The sequence below is a fragment of the Anabas testudineus genome, chromosome 17 (assembly GCF_900324465.2).
Source record: "Anabas testudineus chromosome 17, fAnaTes1.2, whole genome shotgun sequence".
Taxonomy (NCBI): Eukaryota; Metazoa; Chordata; class Actinopteri; order Anabantiformes; family Anabantidae; genus Anabas; species Anabas testudineus.
This window is the reverse complement of record NC_046626.1, coordinates 8,598,985-8,618,737: the sequence shown is the minus strand read 5'-3', so window position 1 is coordinate 8,618,737 and position 19,753 is coordinate 8,598,985. Positions and strand designations below refer to the sequence as shown.

General features: G+C 38.5%; 1 protein-coding gene across 1 annotated transcript; it reads right to left on the bottom strand.

Annotated features, from left to right (window-relative positions):
- Window positions 1–1,372: 1,372 nt before the first annotated feature.
- LOC113171655 (solute carrier family 25 member 36-A-like) lies at window positions 1,373–19,505 on the bottom strand. Its single transcript, XM_026374169.2, has 7 exons — window positions 19,061–19,505; window positions 16,466–16,630; window positions 12,987–13,064; window positions 10,460–10,560; window positions 5,326–5,392; window positions 4,886–5,175; window positions 1,373–4,359 (listed from the first exon to the last, which is right to left on the bottom strand). The coding sequence occupies exons 1-7, from the start codon at window positions 19,099–19,101 to the stop codon at window positions 4,166–4,168; spliced, it is 936 nt and encodes a 311-aa protein (XP_026229954.1). The 5' UTR covers window positions 19,102–19,505; the 3' UTR covers window positions 1,373–4,165.
- Window positions 19,506–19,753: the final 248 nt, after the last annotated feature.

The window sequence follows — 19,753 nt, the reverse complement described above, 5'->3', positions numbered from 1 at the left end:
GATAAATTCTTCTTCTGCTAATTTCAAACCAATATTACAATAATACAGTTAGCTAGACAGTGGCTGACAAGGGTGACGGGCATTCAACACCATCTTTACATCTTAGTTATGGCCTGTGTTGCCCCTGGCATTTAGGGCAGCAACAAAAGTCATCCACTGATGTCTGTTCTGGACCAGCTTCTGTGTGGTTCATGTTCTTTGATTCTCCTTCCACTGTCTGTCGCCAGGTGATCTACAGTATGGTCTTCTTCTCATGTGTTTGCCCTCTGGTGTCCAGTGAAGGGCTACGTGTTTGACATTCTCTGTTTTTTTCCTTAGCAAGTGTCCAATCTACCTCCATTGACAGTTCAGGTGCTGCAGACCAAAGTAGAATTGAATTCTTTGTTTCTTTTGTTTAAAAAAAACAACATCTACACCATAGAGAGGCAGGTGGTAACAAAGGAAACACCATGTGATCTGCACCAAATCATGAAGCATGTGTTTTTTATTTATTATTGCTAATAAATAAACTTCTAGTATTTCCTACAGGAATTGAATGTATCATCATCCACATGTTATATTTCTCAGACTGGGATTTCCAACAGAATCTGGATCAAGAAATCAGCTGCCTGGTATGTGGAAGTTAATTCAGATACATAACTGCAAACACAACAGACTAATCTGCTGTAAAATGTGAAATTCAAGCTATTTTGTTAAATAAAAAACAAGAACAGTGATGTCTGACTTGCTTTGGCTATGTTATGTTTGTGCTGTCACTATAGAATTTATGTCAATTTTTAAATCAAAGTCATTTCAAACCTGACAAGTATGATGATGGATTATTCCAATTTCCCCCCCACACATATTCATTGATCCTGCTGTAGGTAGAACTTAGCTATTAGGGTAACAGCACTGTCACAGCAAGCATGCAGCCTTACTATGATCTACGTGTAGGCCAAGCATTAAAAATATGTTAAACTTGACATTCCCTGACTTTGATTGTGTATTAAATGATATAATCACATCAGATTTAAAGACTGGGATCTTAAATATTGAATGACACAATTAAATTTTCTTTGTTTTATTATACTGTACTTTACCCAAAAGCAGAGAATGTGTATAAACCTTATTATATAGTTATATTGTGTATATATATATATAGGTGGTTTACTTAAGGTGAAGAAAAATAAATCAATAAATTTAGACAGAAATTATTTGGCTCCTCCTGGTGGAGCTAGTAGGTAAACACACAAACACAAAACAGAAGAAGAAATCTTCTACAAACAAGATTTTACTGTAACCGACATGGCTTCTTTTAAACCTGTTGGATAACCAGTAGCTGTTTATATAAAAAAAAAAAAATAAAATAGAGACAGTGTAATGTTAGCTTTAATCTCATTTTTATTTACTTTTGTGTTTAAAAACAAACAAACATAAAATACATCAACATTTGAACTGGCAAAAACCAGACTTCCAGGTTAGGTTTAACCCTGCTTGAGGCTGCATCCTGTCCAAGCATACAGGATTAAGATATTGAATTGCATACAGACACTGAAATGAGAGGTAAAAATAAAGCAAAAATGTTTGCACTTTTTTCCAGTTGTCTGTTCGTGTCACATTTTGGTAATTTGACCTCAAGTATTACAGCAGTGGAGCCAAAGACATAAAAGCTATTAGTGTTCTATAAGGAAACATGGACGTTAAAACGAGTCAGCAATTATTTTTCCAAGCACCAACAGTAACTATGGGCTTGCAACATGTCAATGGAGAAAATCAATGGCTATTACAAGATACAAGTGACTTCTGAAATGACACTGCAGCAAGGAGAGAAAAAATGTGAGTGTTTAAGGACCTCGTGTGAATGTACCAGAAAAAAATAAAACAATACTATTTTTTTAACAAAAAAAAATTGTGCAGACTTTATGTGTGCACTGAGACCCCAGAGGCTCGATAAGAGAGGTTGGAGTATCTTGGATTGGAGAACAAGTACACGTAAAAGGCCATTTTGATAATAGAAGAGCGCTAAATAGGAAATCTGACGAGGTGCTTGCATACAACTTGTGCTAAAATTCCCCTAAAAATAATTACATATGCCATGAGAACTTTTTTAAACTGGTCACTGAAGGGGGTACATTTACTTTACCAACAACCCTGTTTAGTAACAGATAAGCTTAACAACTTCTGGACCTCCCAACTCGCCTCCGTACTCAGCAGTTTCCAGTTCTTCAACACTCACATTAAAACACTTCTTGATATTCAAACAAGACAGAAATTAACAAAGAATGTAAACATCACAAGTGACGGAAACATCCAAACTTTGCAAAATGGAACACCGTAAAATGGCTGAGCAACACTCCAGCACAAACACTTGTATGAAAGTGCTTGTGCTGGAGCTGGAGCTTTTATTTTAGTACAAATGTTTGTATTGCAGCGTAACAAATGTAAAGAAAAAAACAAAACATAACCAAAAGTTACAGCACAGCATGATCATACATGAGCCTAAGGGGAAAAAACTATGATATGCCTATACTGTATCTATATTATATAAACACAATTGGACATCCTTCACAACTACTCTAGAACTCTAAACTGTACAATATATCTGCTGTAAGAACAGTTGCGCAAAATACCATTTTGATATACAGTAATACTTTTTTATTTTACAATGTACAAGTTTAAACTGTCCAAACAGTAAAATGCAAAGCACAAGCCTGAGAAGGCCACAAAAGTGCATGTTATCAGGTCAGTTGGAAGCCACTGGAAGGAAGGACCAGCAAGAGGGTGGAAAAGAAAGCTCCTGGTATCGTAAGGAGCGTTTCCATAATCCCACCCGCAGTGTCTTACAAGATTAACAGTGGAGGGAAATATGAAGCAGATATTTACTATACATGCAAACACACACACACACACACACACACACACACACACACACACGCACAAACATAATTGGATCATCACAGTGTAAAGTGACATGTTCCACGCGCACACACACACACACGCACACGCACACGCACACGCACACGCACACGCACACACACACACACACGCACACACAGGGTTATGGGGTGATGATGAAACTCCATTAACATTCTCTCAAGCCAACATTTCCTCACACCGTCACATTATATTCAAGTAGTGGCACTCTGATGGATAGATACTTAGTCTTGGTACCTTCTCATGCTTTCACATAAGATTTTAAAGTCCTGAGCAGTGACGGGGTCCAGGCAGAAGCTGGCCTTGTATACAGACTGTATTTCACATTTTACAATGAGAAGCTGTGAATTACTGTAGGCCAACTTCACCCAAAGCCCGTCACAACCAGGCACTGAATTACAGAGGAATATAACACTGAATCAAAGTCAGCTTATTAACCTACTCTTCATAAATACTAGCTAGCATCTTGTGTTTGAGTGAAAGACCATCACAAGCTCATCACTGTTTCAATGCATGTGGTCAGTGCTCTATATGAACTTGTTGCAGTGTTCAGAGGGGAATGCTTGAAGCCACTGTTCTGTAGTGCAAAGACGAGCGGTGGACATGACTTAAAAAAAGAAAAAAGACATTTCATTTTCTGACATTCTACCCTAAATTAACATTCCTGAACTGCCAGTCATCTAAACATAGTCTCACAGCACTGAGGCATGTTCATGTATACAGTGTAGAGATTACTGGAGTATTCAAATTGACCTACATTTCGTTGTCATTGTTTCTGTCAAGTTCAGCTGCCTCCAAGCATTCCCCTTTCAAATAATTAACTATATGAGAGCAAAAAAAGACAGTTTTTACTCTTCACTCAAATACAAGCCTGCAAACTAGACGCCTTTTCTGTTAAGGCCACCGAAATGTGCTTAAATCTTGCTCGAGGTACCTACTGGTTCCTGCTTTCTTCTGTCAGTGTCCCTTTTCTCTGCCTACTCATTTTACCTCTCCTGTGAAATATAGCGTCCTGCATCTGGCCCAGGAGTTCAATAAAGGGAGCTGCAGGTGGTGATGCTGACAGCAACAAAGGGCTTTCCTCCTCCTTTTTCCTTCATGTGTTTTCCATTTGTCCATTCCTAGTCCACCAGTGTATCTATCCTTTGGTCTTCAATTAAACATTTTCCTCCTCGCTCGCCAAAGGCCACCTGTCTCAGTCTTTTGCCAACTGTCTCTGTCTTCTGAACAATATGGAGACACGTCTGGTGATCTAACGGCCAAGCAGGTAGACCACCACTTCATAGGTACACATCATGATGGCAGTGTTGGGGATTTGTCGGACAAGGTGGGTTGTTAGGCCCCGGTACAGTGCCCGATATCCCTCCTCTCTGGGTACCGTGATCAGAGTGTGAAAGAAGGAGCGGTACCTGGTGCCCTCCTCTCGTAGCCGTGTCCGGACCACTTCTGCAATTTGCAAGCAGAAGAAAATCATGGTAAATGTACTAATAGCTGCTAGTTGTTCAGCAGCATCTGATCCATCTTTTGATACACTTACTGTCCCTCAAACTCCTTAAACCTTAACTAAAAAAGCTACTGGAAATGTGTGATTTAGTTTTACTTGTAGTATATTTAACTGTATATAGGTAATGCTGTAATACACTGGGCCGTGCAAAAACCTGCGGCACTCTTTCATGGTGAATTTCTTCCCTTCGAATTGAAAACATCATTTGATTTGGTAAAGTACCGAACCTGTAAAAAATCCTAAATAGACTCAAATACAATAAATAACAGAGGCAAAAATAACACTTAACATTTTTAAATCAATATATTCTTTGCCAGAGTAGTACTATTTTGCATCAGTATAAATAAAAATACTGTGTGTGCGCATTTTTCATTGTTTTGGTTGACAATAAAAAAAGCATGGCCTGCGTTACACTTTGAGAATATAAAAAAAAAAATTATAAATTGGGCGACTGAGACAGGAGGTTACCATGAGGATAAGCGATGGAGGTGGCACAGGTCTTTGAGGTGGCTGCTGCGAGCATCATTCCCACAAAGTCTGAGGCATCTTTGACAGACTCGTCCTCTTCATCCATGCTAGCGTGAGCCTTGGACTCCAGCAGTTTACGCTTGATGCTCTCATAGATGACAAAGTGGATTACGGTCTCTGAGATGCCAGCGTATGATGCTGACATGCCCCTATAGAAACCTCGCAAGCCGTCCATCTGGTACACCCGCCGCATGCATTCAAATGCGCTCATTCGTCGCTCTCCCCGGTTTCTGTAATCATAAAGAGATTTAAATACATCTCATAATATCCCATAACATTTAATCTCACTGTTGTTATAACTAATAAAAAAATGAATGAGTTATATGAACCATTCCATTGTTACTTGACTAGACTTGATGTTCAGCTTTGTGGTTCCTCACCTAGAGTCCAGCTGCAGACGAGTCTTGATCAACCAGATGGGGTTGGTGGCTGTGATGGCGGTGAACCCTGGAATATTCAGAGGAGGTTACAGGGTCAGAGGGACACAAAGACACTTGAAAGAATACATTTTAAACACCTACACTAATACTCACTAATGTACAAGAACAGTGAGAAAGCACTTCACTAAACAGGATCAATTTGCTTAATTCAGTGCTTTACAAGAAAGATTAGCTTCAATACAGTTATAGAAAATTATGGTATATATTAATTCAGACCACGTCCGTATTCATTTTTCATTCATTCATTTTTGGATCAATTATTATTTCTGTTACAAACAAAAATGCATGCTCTTCCATGTGCTATTCACACATTGATCCTCTTCATGTGAAATGCAACTTGTTTGCATGTAGACCAAACAGTTCTCTTCCTAAAGTCAAGTTTTTACAACAGAGCATGAAGGCAGCACTTTAAGCTCTGAAAGCTAAATTTTTTTTCCCCTATACTATCTTAATAACATCTAACTGCAAACACTTGGAAATCAGGCCAAGCAGCAAATTCATTATGGAATAGCAGACCGTCATTATACTGCAGTCTGATTCATTTCTTTTAAATGCTAATGAGAACTTGTGTGTTAGAATAAAAATAATTTGTAATATTAGCATATGCTCTTCTTAAAGAGCTTACAGGGGTAGTCTGTTATTTTTTTTGAAAAAGTATTACACTGTTAGTGTGATTTCAAATGTACAGATGACTATTACCCCTTTTTAACAATCTGATTTACCGTTAAACAACTTTCACAACACAGTGAGTTTGGGAGTTTTGATATTTCTGTAAATTCCTAAATTAAGCAGTATGAATACACTCACTTGTTACTCAAGTCTTTTGTGTTTGTTCTTGGAAATTTAACATTAGAGACAGACTAGGCCTGATACCAGTCCAACAAGCCCAACTATTACAGCAAAGAGAAACAAAGTGTCTGGAGGATGTTCTTCAATAATTCAGCTGTCCTAAAGTGGAAAGTCTGAGTGAGGAATTTAGTGCAGTCTCTACTTCCTAATGATGGTGGGTAACCTTACTTTTAGTCTTAAGTCCATCTGCCTAAGCCAGTCTTGAGGTTAGTTTATTTTGTGTATATGAATATACAGAATATTAGGGAAATGTGAGTGTGTGCTTGAGTTTGAGTTGTTTTTCTAGTGTGTTTTGGTAAAGCAGGAACTGTAGACAATATAGAGTAAAGTAAGGTTTGATATGAAGGGTGTAAAGCTAGTTAATGAGCACTTTGTATTATTATGAAATGAAACAATGTGTCTCTAAAAATTCTGAGACAAAGAGAGAGAAATAAAACATGGCCATTTGCAGTAAACAGCTAAGACAAGGGCAAGTCTATAAAGAGGCCTGAGTCACATCTAATCAATGCAACAGAGCCCTACGTTAAGGCAACTGCGTGAAGAAGAGAAGATGGCACAGGTCTGTTGGAGAGAAGAAGAGAAGAACAAAAAGAGGAAGAGAAAAAAAAAAAAGAGGGAAGTAGAAGGAAGTAGCGTCTATGGCGTGTACTCACGAGGGAGGGGCAAAGCTCCTCCAGCTCCTCCCCGCTGCAGTTAGTAGCCTGCAGATATGGGGGGCTCAGATGGCGGGGGTGTCCCACCCAATCACGCAGGGGTGAAAGCTTTACAGTAAAGCCCTAAAATAGACACAGGCTTTTCTGTACCACAGTCGCACACAAGCAGCAGTCACATCCACCCACAACCCCATCAACCACCCACCCCAACCCACTTTCTAAAGGTGAATGGAGAAGAGATGGTAGGTGAGAGACCATCTTTCCCCAAAACCTCAAAGTCCCTTCTCTTCCAATTTACTCTTATTCATTCAATTAAATTTAACATTACATTTACATTTCTTTTATTTTCACATTATTAAAAGTGAAAGTAAAAGTAATGTATCCCCCATTTACTGCCCTTACCAACTAGAATAAAGAAAATGTGGACTGAACAGAAGCCAAACTCAATCCAAAACTCAAGCTCCACACCAGAGCGCGTACAAGTACACATAGAAAGGTAAAAATAAATCTAAGGAGGTATGTATTTTTCATAGTCATTGTGCTTTTACCAGTTTATAATCTGCATATTAGATAAGGGTAAAATCAATAATGCAACGAAATAAGGCATGAAGTAAAGAGGAAAGTGAAAATGCTAACCTTGTCATTGTGTATAAACAGACTCTTATAGTGGTCAATGATGATGAAACGAGTTTGAGAGCAATTTTGTGAATACGCGATGACATATTTGTGACAATAGAGTAAAAAAGTTGGAGGTGAAGCAATGACTAAATGACCAAATACCTCTGTGAAACAAACAGTGGGATGAATTTAAATACAACATTAAAATGTGATGCACATTAGAAGAGAGATTTGCCTCCAGGAAGCCAGTTTGTTTCTAAAAGTAACAAAGGAAGGAGTTGTTACACAAGTACTCTTACCCAACATGATACAATACTTTACATCAAATTGTTAAAGAATGTACATGTAGAGAAAGTCCAAGCCTTTATTGTAAAAGTAACAACTCCTTGTTTGTAATAATGAACATTAAATAGAATGTTAATGTTTCTGTCATTTCATTGTATTGTTTAAACTGTTGGATTTGTTTTAGTTTTATTTTAATCAACACTCTTTTCTTCTGGACTAATGATGTATTAATGTATTGGAAAAATAGCTCAGCTTAAATTGGTGTGACTGTAGGTGGTTATACTGTATATATGTATGTACATTTTCTGGGTGCAACCCACATAGGCCAACTTGTCCTTGCAATGTGAACAAGCTGCTGCATGTTGTGTGTGTATGTTGGTCTTTGCAAAGGCAAGTGCCATTTCTTTTGTCCTACAACATTCAGAAATGGCAAGTTTGCTTTGGATTAACTAGTGGAAGAGACGATACAAGTAGTGGGGCTAGACTCCCTCCCCCAAGTGCATGAAACACACAGTTATTGCAGGTAGGACAAGGGAGACAGTGACTCCATAAAAACTGAAAACAGTGATCCTATAGCTGGCTTAAATGTAGCTGTGCAGTCAGTAAGGCCTTATAAGATGAAACATCTGTCTAGTTCAGAGACAACATCACACAGTTGTTCAGCATTAAGGGATAAAGTAGTGTGACACATACTTGGCTTTATATGTGCAGCTGCCATGCTGATAAGGAAATGTGCTGATGAAGAATACAAAGCACAATTCTCAAAGCTTATGGTATACAAATGTGTTACATTACACTTCGTATCTGTGAGTTCACTGCATCTAACCCTAACCCTAATTTGTGTTTAGGGTAAACTGTCTAGCTATAATCTAAAAAAAAATCAACTCACTTCAAAAGAGCAAGTCATGATGAAATGGCGCCGCCTTTTTGGACGATGCACTAATAGTGATTTTCCTTGAAAAGACATATCTGAGGCACTGATGCTGATGATATGTGATGACAAAAGACGCAATGGGGCACATCGATTACAACCCTCTGCAGCGGTGACAAGGTTAGCATTTCATTTGTGCTGACAATATTAAATCTACACCAGTATGTCATTACATTACCTTTACTGTGTTGGTGGAACAGGACAGGCTATGGAGAGGGGGGTTGGGTGTTAAGACTAATAATAACATAACCTTATCATAAGAGCCTAAAACTACAAACCAGCAGCAAACACATTGCCATAAGCAATGGTATTATCATTACAAATGAATATCCATCATGAATTGTCGAATACTCATAAAATCACCATGGTTTTCATCATACCAGTGTAAAGAAATGGGGTGCTACCTGACGTGTCCGCCCGAGTGCCAGGGGCCCCGGTTGACCTTTGAGGACCGTGCTCTCTCCTCTATACGCACAGAGCAAAGAAGGGGGCCCAGACCACACTGTTTAAGTAACAACTGGGATGTTAAACCATTTACAGAGTCCTCTGAAGAGGCCTCAAAATGAAAGATTAAAAAAAAAAAAAAAAAAGAGGAATATAGGGCAAGGAGAATAAGGAAAATAATGGACGACATGGGAGACAACAGGGATAGGAGAAGAGGAAAGCACAACCTAAACTTTAAGGACCATCAGGTTTTTCCTTCTTCTTTTGGTAGAACAGCTAAAATATAAACTCATTATCCGCTTCATTAGGTACACAGTCTAATCCAAAGCCAATACAGCAGCTCTGCCAGGATTTTTTACTTTCACAAGATTATAATTTCCCAGGTTTTATTGAAACTGATTGAATTCTATAGTCTATGGTTTATTATGCCAGTTAGGGTTAGTGGGTGGTAGAGTTGAAGTGCTTTATATTAAGGGGTATTCCTCATGTTTTGGCCACCCAATTTACTAAATGAAAGTTTACATTCAACAAACTGCTTTACTATCTTATCTTAGTGCATGAAAGTCTGACACTGCTGACTTAAGTCATTTGTCTCCTAAACTATATGCGGGCTGTCAAGGCCACCATGAAGAGACAAGAGAGACAAGATATTGTGTTATCTGAGTGAAGAGGTGCAGGTTTACAGAAAGGAAATGCTGGTGAGAGAGTTGTAAAGATGTTCTAGGTGATTGTGTGGCTTTTTTTTTTTTTTTTTTTTGCTTTTTTATTGTCAAATGGGAGATTAACGCGTTACTTTGAAACTATCAAGTTGTGGAAATGACAAGTGTTTAAAAATTGATTAATGTATCTTTTTATGAGTTGGTATCACAGAAAGAAAGTGAAGCTACTGTCACGACAATCAAGGTCAATTTGATCCTGAGAGTCTTAAATTGTGCTTTCTGGGAAAAAAAACCCTCTTTGTATTTGATATTTATTAATATTATACACACAAAACAGCTATTATTATAAATTAGCTTTAGCATGCTTTAGGTATCCACAGGCTTTAAATTTGTGAAGATCTAAACATCCCACACATGTAAATGGAAACGAGGGGGTGAGGGGGGACATAGATGAGAAGATAAAGATAAATTACGTTTGTCTGATGAAGACAAACAAAATAATTCCTTAAAATATTTTTTCATAAAACCCATCAGTGATTTGTACTGCCCAGGCAGACTGACAGACACACTAACAGGCAGGTATAACAGAGAGCTACAGACCGACAGAAGGGAGAGGGAGAAAGAGGCGTTATTACCTGCCATCCCAGCCGACACCATGTGCACCTGGGTAGAGTCTGGCTCCAACACCCCATTCAGCTTCTCCTTGGCTGTTGAATAGGCTGCAAAGTAGATAGCCCTGTGGCAAAAATCACAATGGAGGAAAACATTAGATAGTTATTAGGTCTGAAAATAAAATCACTGGCTATGTTGACAGGGGATAAACTACTTCTAACTATTAAGGAAACATTAAGAGAAAACAGGGCTTTTCTGATAAGCATTCAGGAATTTATGTGGACTATTACTACCATATCAGTACTGCATTTAGTACCAAAACATCATTTTAACCGGTGTAATAAAATGCTGCCTAAATTCTATAACAGGGTATCTAATAGAACAGGGCCAAGCGAGATAGTATGTTGTATAAAAGCAAGCTACTCATAGGAGTTTCTGTGCATCTGTCTGTCTTAATCACATGGTATGTTTTACAAGCAGATTTATCTCCCATGATTCTAGCTGCCACTAAATAAAAATTACAGGACTAAATCTGCAGAGTGGAATTAAACCCAGTGGCCTCTCCTCTCTGACTTTCTTCTGAAAGGAGACCATACATCCTCCATATAATCAGGCTGCTCTGCAGATGATTTCTGTGAGTGGCTTTTAAGGTCTATGTGCATCTCACACACATAATGAGTGATGCTGCTGGTGCAAGATGTTCTGTATGCATGTGTTGGGTGTGTATTGTTAATGAATGCCACCAGCATACCCAGTGGACCACACTCTCATTAGCATTTGTTTGTTTTGCCTTTTCTTTTTTGAAGATTTGCAGGGACAGAGTGCCATTTTCTAATTATAACAGGAAAAAATAACACTTTGTAGCTCTGTAGCTTAGCAACCCAGCGACCTCCCCTTACAGATAAATAAAGTAATAGAACTGTCATTTTATTAGATCATATTGTCTCTAAAGCTCAACAAATTAGGCTGGGATTAATGGAGTGGAAATGTTGCATCCAGCATTTTCAAAACTGGAATGTTCTGTTGTATCTATGTAAACTATGCATGTTAATCAAACACTCATAGTAATTTAAATTTTTTTAAGAGCGTCTTATTAAAACAATTTGATTAATCAGTTCAGTCTGCAGTTCAGGGCAGTAAAATCTAATGATACTGAATAATAAATGAAGAGTGTCACTCTGAACTCAAAACCCAATAAAAAAAAACTTTAATTAAATACTTTTCCCCTCAATTACCTCTTGTGAAAATAGTTTTTTTTTTTTTTTTATTTTAGGTTTCCTAGTCAGATTCCAAGAAGATGTGCAAATGTGTATGTACGTCTCTGTGTAAATAGTGTCTAGAGTTCTTTTATGCTTGTGTCATACTTATAGCACAAATGTGATATAATACAGGACAAACAAAGTATATCATTAAGAATTCTACCCAAGATCTTTCCCACAGGCCACATAAATTAGTGTGAGTTGAGATGAAATCGGAATAAAAGGATAAAATGTATCCAGAATCTTTGCACGTGAATATTTATCTTTCAACAAATATATGAGCATAAAATAGCTTTAGTTAAGCTATAATTATAGTATAGCTTCAGAGAAGCAGCATGACAATGAAGGACAAAATAGACCGTAGGGTACACTGTAAAACATCAGGGTTCAGGTGCAAAATAACAAGTCACTCACTGTGAAGCAGACTCTTCCAATAACAGTTTGCTATACCTGTCATTACCAGAAAACAATCTGCCATTTGGCATAGACAATAAAGGAGCAAGGGCATAGAACAATTCTGGGTTAAAAATGCCGAACATGGTGGAAGAGATGGGGAGGAAATTCAAGTAGGGAAGGGATGACTCAGATAGAGAGAGAGAGACTGCAATGAACCAACAGGATGAGGATGACAATCTGTCATGTGATGCAGCAGTAGCTAGGGAGAACTACACAGGTCAGGGAGGGGATTATACAGCAACACAACTGTGTCAGTATAGGAACTCCACTGTGATGATACACAACAACAACAACAACAACTACAACATCACATGATGAGTGTGTCACAGCTGGCCGATGCCTGCTGTTGCAGCTGATTTAGATTCTGATTGACTGACTTTCGGCTGTTATATAATTTTAAACAGAGGAGCTGAGAAAGAGGGAACCAGGTCATTTCCACAGGCATGTGAAGCACAGCATTTCCCTGTGTTTAACTCTTCACTTCAGTTCTGTGACCTACTGTTGCTGACAACCTGGGATCTGAACGAGCGGGTGGGATTTCTCAAAGGCAAATACTTTCCCCTGGTAAAATGTAAATTATGCTGGAATGCCTTTATTTTTACAGCACTGCTGATAGACAGTTGTCCCACAAACATCAGTGGCCTACATTTCTGTGTTAGTTATCAGATATGCAAGTGCAGATAGTGTACTTTTCTTTCTTTTGACTTTTCTCAGTAAATTTTTGCTGCGTAACTTAAGACACGGTAGGTATAAAGTCTGAGGTAAGGATAAGATATAAAACACACCCAAAACACTGTAGATAATACTGTACACTGTCAATCTTGCTTCAACATACCTGGAAGGTGCCACGCCTACAAGGTTGGGCCCCAGCCCTCTGAAGAGAGAACGGGGTCCCTCTCTTTCAAGAATTAACCTGCAAAGAGAGAAAACACCTAATAATACATTTCACATCGTGTTTTATTGGTCACTTCATCATTACGAGAACAGGCAATAATCATGTGACTGGCTGGACAACTGAGTAGAAAGATAGCATGCAGATACTGTGAAATACTAAGAAAGCTGAATTCTGAAGCAATGTATATGACACTTGTTTTCCCTTTCTTTCTTTCGTTCTATATTTATATTTATATTTATATTTACATTTATATTTATATAGACATATATACACACATCCCTTATAATGTGTGACCACATAACAACTGGAAATGGTTAAGTCCATTAAAGCAAAGAGGTCAAAAAGGAAGAAAGCATTTCATTTGGCACAACAGCTCTGTTTGTAGCTAAATATACATCTGATGATAGTGTTCTTCGCACATGGACTAGTAGATTACAACTTCTTGGGCAATCTGCCAGAGCCCAACACTCTACAGTCTGACATTTTACACAGGGTCACTATCAACATACTGAAAGACCCACAATTAAATGAAGCAACAGGTGCCCTTTGCCCATTGCTGCTGTTTATGTTGGTGTTTGTCAGTTCATGTGTTCTTTTTCTGATGTCGACTAGTTCAAAGATTGTTACTGTCTCTAATCTAACCCAGTTATCTAACCTGGAATGAGTATGGCTTATGATTTACTTTCATTTGTTGGATGTTTTTTTTTTTTTTTTTGCATAAACTGTGCTAGAAAATACGTTCTTAAAAATGCTATGTAATTTTCAAAAGAGGGCCAAAGGACAAGACAATGTTTTTTTGAGATAGGTTTCATTGTTTTAGTGGCTAGGCAGCTCTACTGTAATAAAAACAAGACACTGCGCTGATATTTCTTGGAGCAGCTATGAAGCTATATATTGCTCATCTTGTGGACTGTGCCTTCCTACACTGGCTGTGAAACTTTGCAAACATTTTTTAAATAGATAAATACTTACAACATAGTAAAATGATTTTAGCATACTAATGTGCAACTGCCTGAAGTGACAGTGTCCTCCTCAGTCACAAATTTCAAATCAATGATTATCATACTCTGAGTTGGAAAAAGACCTAAGTGTCACTGCATGGTGACTCACTTTGACTTGACACTTTGTACTCTTCCCTTACCACTGTCACACTTCCCTCTTCTTTCACAGTTTAATAGTGGAGTATGATTTCTGATACCAGCTGTTTATCTCAAACACAACACAATAAGTTGGATTGTATCGCCACACGTTCAATGTTGAGCCCAAAACAATGCACCAGATTAACTGCAATCTCTGGTAACAGAGCATTTGTGCAGTGTTATTAGAAGAAATCCTGAAGAAAAGCCTTTTTAACAGCCTTGTTGAAGAAGGAAACTTTTCCACCTATTTTAATAGCCAGTGTGAGCAAGCACATTTTTGTAGTCTAACAAATGTAAGAAATGTTTAACCATTTCGTTAGTGTAAGCAAAATTCTTGGTGACAAAAATGCACTTCTAGTGAACTGTGAAGATGTAAGATAAACTGTTTGCCTATATATTCCTGCAAATATTTGATATTTTAATCCTTATTTATGCCTTTATGTACCATCTTTGTCTAAGACTTCTACACTGAAATGAGAATTCATGCAGTAATTTGGCAGGGGAGGTTTTCACTTAAAAATGTGAACCCTTTAAAATGTCATGGTTTTCTGCATTCATTTGTCATAAAAAGAGATCTGATCTTCATCTAAGTCAAGAGTATTGACAAATACAATGTGCCTGAAATAATAGCATAAACAAATTCTGATCTTTTATGTCTTCATTGAGAACAATCATAAAATCCTCATAGTGCTACTAGAACCCTTGGAATTTATACCTGCACATCATATCTATAAAATAGATATGCAGTGTCAATGTGCTTTTTGCAAACTCCATGCGTGCAACAAAGTTCTTTTTAGTAAGCAGCAGCTTCCTTTGTACTGTCCTGCCATAGACACCCTGCTTGTTCAATGTATTACGTGCTGTAGACTCATGAACACAAATGTTTTAGCGCACACCGTTAAAATAATTGTCTTTCAGGTATGCTAAGACCTGACTCCAATTTTTGGAGGTTATTATTCTAAGGGTTCACATACCTTTTCCACTAGGAGTATGAGGTTTTTATGGTTGTTCTCAAAAAAAGACATGAGATCACACATCTTTTGTGTTATTATTTTAGGCACAACATATTTTTAATACGTTTGACTTAGATGAAGATTAGATCATGCTTTATGAGAAATTGATTTAGAAAACCAAAATTTCAAAAGGTTCACATACTCTTTCTTGCCACTGTATGTCTAATATTCTGTGACATGCTATGTAACAGTTATAGAACCATGTTGCCAGAGAACATGAGTAGAGCTCTGTAGCACAGCTAAATATTTACTTAAGCACCATTAATCCCTCAGTGCCCAAAATGTGTAACAAGTATTCAACCATGCCATCGTTCAGTAGTTTTCAAACCTCTGTCAGATTCCCCTATATTTTCACATCCTCTCTATGTGGTCACTTTTTACTATGTCTAATGACAAGAAGAATGATCATGTTGCAGGAAAAAAATGAACTAAAGTATTTTGCACTTCTTACACTGGTAAACCGCACAGTTGTTAAAGAAAGTACCCAAAACACCCAACCAGCTTTACATAAAACTTAGGCTTAAAATGTTTTTGTCTCTGCAACAAACAAAGTCAATAAAATTTGAACAAAGGAAGAAATACATAGTGCTGAGGTTTATTTTTTAGAATGTTTAATTTCAATCTGTCATTAAGATTATGCAACGTTTCATCTCCTGGAGGACTCAATATGTCAGATGCAAATGCAAATAATTATCATCTACACATTTATTTTTAGGAGTTAGAGCATAATATATAAACTCACAGGAAGATTAGGGTGATACTGGACATACAGCACATAGTTTCCTTATTATAGTGGATTAACTTTGAATAGGATGCTGTATTGTCACAAATAATAAATTTGCCTCAATATACTTAAGATTATCAAAAAAGGTTTGTGTCTTTTGGTTTATTAAACAGACAGTCCACCAACTGACATGAACATCTGATGTGACAACAAATACAGGCTGTGTTGTCACAGCTCTGACAGGCCGATTACAAAACCTACCAGGAATTGTATTTTGTTTCTTTTACAGCTACTTACTTATTCTCCTGTCACTGCATACTGACACAGTTTAATACAGCTCAGTCAAACTACAAACTTTCTTACAAGCTAAAACATTTTTATATCATTGTGATGCAGATTTGCATCTGATAATTTGAATGTTGCACTGACATGTATTATATGCTATCCATCTCCGGTTTGGTTTGTTTGGAATGTTGGAATACTGTGCCAGGCCTCCAATATTTAAATAAATCTGAAATTAACATTTAGTATAATTCTACTTACTTGAGACAGTGTAGAGGCCCTGGTGGAGCGACACGGGCCACACTGCCTCCGTTCACAGTGCTGAGTTGGACTTCAGAGATGTAGAGAGTAATGGAGGAAGACTGCAGTCTGGTTTTCACAACCTCCAGAGGACAAGTTAAAATAGCTCCCACTGTACCTCCACATCTAGGAATGGAACAGAGACACGGTTGAAAAGGACAGAAACATAAACAAATAAGACTGTGGGGACAAAATGTGTGTCATAAAGAGAGCTGGAACAAATCCAAATCAGGATTTGTAAAGAAGTTTAAAAAAACAAACAAACAAACAAAAAAAAAAAAAACACATTAATATGTCAAGTAATCTCTGAGTATCTTAAAAGGAACTCTGAATATAGCATTTTCTTACAAATGGTCCAAGTCACAGTGATATTTTCTTTTGCCAGTTTTTGTTTTCAAACCTTTAGTACTGATCTCCCCAGTCACTCTCAAACACAATCAGTTTTTGCTTTTAGCTCTAAAATTATTTAAGATGCACACATGTACAAGCCATGACCTCGTGTTATGATATGCACAATACCGACATGCGTAAGCCATCAATTAGCAGTATTTGAGTGGTTTCATGATTCGGTTCAGAGGAAACTAGGGCTTGGTGGAACTATTTTGATGACTTTTGCCTACTAAGAAGGCGACAAAGAGCAGTCATAAAAATCTGACTGCTATCTATCTGGCTTGTTAAACACGCACACACATAAATAAATAAAAACATGAGTACTTAAAAATGAACCTAAGGACCTTTTGAATCAATGAGACTCTGACCTCTACTCTGACTGAAGCCAGCATGTAAACAAACCGAAGCTGATCTAATTCTGTCAACTTCATGCTCAGTAACTAGAAACTTTTATTTTATAAAAGCACTAGATGTCATGTCAAAAACAATGATCTGAACACACACACACACACACACACACACACACACACACACACAAGTTGATCCCCTCCTCTTTTCACACTGCGCTGCTTTCCACAACAGGACTTTTACATTCGCTTGAACATTTACAGTCAAACCTGGAAAGAGCTTTATGACTGCCACAGTGACAAATCATACAATAAGTCAGATAAAGTAAATACACCACTAGACACACAGTGGTGTATGCTTATATCCTAGCTGCTTGTGGTAAATTCCTCTAGCTGCAGTCTCTTTAGCACAGCACCAGCTATATTTACCTTTCAAAAGAGCCGACCCACATTCACGCTCACAGGCAATGGTGACCCTTGGCCTACTTTTGATGCAATGCTGGCTGCTGCATGTGTGTATCTCACAGCAGCTGAGAGAGGAAGCCCTGTGCTACGGCCTCAAGCTCAGGTTTTTTTGGGAACGCAACAAAAGAAATTCTATTTATGATATCAGTGAGTCTTCGGTTGTTTTAATGTTGCTGAACTCCTAACAATGGAAACAACAGAAAAGTTGTGGTGTGATGAGATTACCATAGCAGAATGTGAATGGTTTGGTGCAGAGATGAAAGAAAAGGTAACAGACAAAGACAAACAGAAGACAATGGACAGTTGCTGGTTTACTGGTATACTGATACACAGGATCAAGAAACTGCTCAACGTGAAGCCCGTGTTCACATGTCCTTTGATGGACAAGTTGTTAGGCCTGTCTCCTGACTTGGGAAGGTGAATCATTACTCACCTATTATGTGAGCTGCACATTTAAACTAATGTAGTCATACTTTGTCCTTACTTGTTGATCCTATTTAGTGGTTTCAGGAGGTGATTTTCAGACACGAAATGAACAATTTAATTTTAGTTTTTGTTTTGAAACTAGATTTTACCAGCCAGTAAATTTTATTTTCCACTTACTGTTTCAACTGTTATGGAATACAGGGAAAATCAATAGCAGTTAGTAACAGCTGTTACTAAATGGATGATTTCTATCTGCTTTACCTGAGAGTCCTTGATATGAAAATGTGTGGAAACCTTTCAACATCCTAAAACAAAATGGGCTGCATAAATGTTGTCGATGGTTACTAATATCAATCAGTGAAGACACACAGGAGTCAATCACACCGTTGACTCCACATAAGCAGACGTGTGAGTGACATTTAATTCAACTAAACTATTCCCTGATTTATTTAAAAGGCAGAAAAACTAGTCGCACTACTGGAGGCACTTTGTCAAGTTAACGAGAAAGAGCGCTGCACAGAGCCCGGAAATGACTTCAACATGCCTTCAAAACAAAAGCGTAAATTAGTGCCCCCTTTCTAAAATACAGAGATGTGTACAGAAATAGTTACAACAACCAAACTCTAGGTTGAAGTTGAAATGCTCGCTAAAAAAACCTCGAAGCCAAATGGAGGCTCCAACGCAGCCTCCACATTATTCCAGTACCACTGGACGTATTTTGAAGCGTTAACAGGAAGTGCAGCTTGGTTTTGACACTGACGTGACTGAAGTCACACATTCAGTTGACGACACACGTTACGTTACCACATGCACGCGCAGCTTCGCTAACCTAACGTCAACCAGACGACGACTCGTGGGTCAGCGGTGCAGATGTACATGTAAAGACAAAGCCATATCTGTAATAAATAAAAGTCGCTGTCGGACTTACCCTCCAGCGAACAAATGAACCAGTGTGTCCCTTTGGCTCATTATTTAGCATGCTCCGCCAGGCAGCGCACCTCGGGGCTGCGGCAGAGGGTCAAACGCGGGCTTGGGTCCTGTCCCTTGCCGTTGTTTTCTGCCTCCGAGGGGATGAGCACGTCGACGGGCAAACGATGTCAGCGATGAAGCCACGGCAGGGCGAGTCTCCGGTGATTCAGACTGCGGTGGGCCGACAATCCCCCCCCCTCTGTCTGCCTCAGCTTGCTCAGGTTCCCCTCTTGCACAGATAGCTTTTCACCTTTCCACCGGAGAGCTGCGAGCTCACCAGGCCAACTGCCAGCAGGACTATCCCCCAGGCCCAACGAACGATTTTAAAGCACATCCACGGGTTCGTCTCGGTTTTCTACTCCGCTTTCATCGCTGCGTTGAGAGGGAAGGAGGCAGAGCTCATAGTATTTACTGTACGACCATAGGCTGGGAAACAGACGCCGCTATTGGTCGGCGCGCCGCGTGACGTCACGGCGCATCCGCACTGATCATGCCTTGTTCACATGTTCATTGATTGATTGAATCAGAGCTGCTTCATGTCGGATAGACGGGCAAGCTGCACAAAAGGTCTTCAGTTCCTTCCGACATGATCTCCCTTCAGGTTGGGGTGATAAGACAACACAGATAGATGCCATTGGTCAACTATTACAGT

What these genes read in the sequence shown, in the direction of transcription:
- LOC113171655 (XM_026374169.2), bottom strand. Translation starts at nt 19,101, where the DNA reads ATGAGCCAAAGGGACACACTGGTTCATTTGTTCGCTGGAGG. An exon ending in GGGCCTCTACACTGTCTCAA is followed by an intron (nt 13,065 to 16,465) that starts GTAAGTAGAATT and finishes CTCTCTTTGCAG; the next exon opens with GTTAATTCTTGAAAGAGAGG. An exon ending in CTCCATCGCTTATCCTCATG is followed by an intron (nt 4,360 to 4,885) that starts GTAACCTCCTGT and finishes TGCAAATTGCAG; the next exon opens with AAGTGGTCCGGACACGGCTA.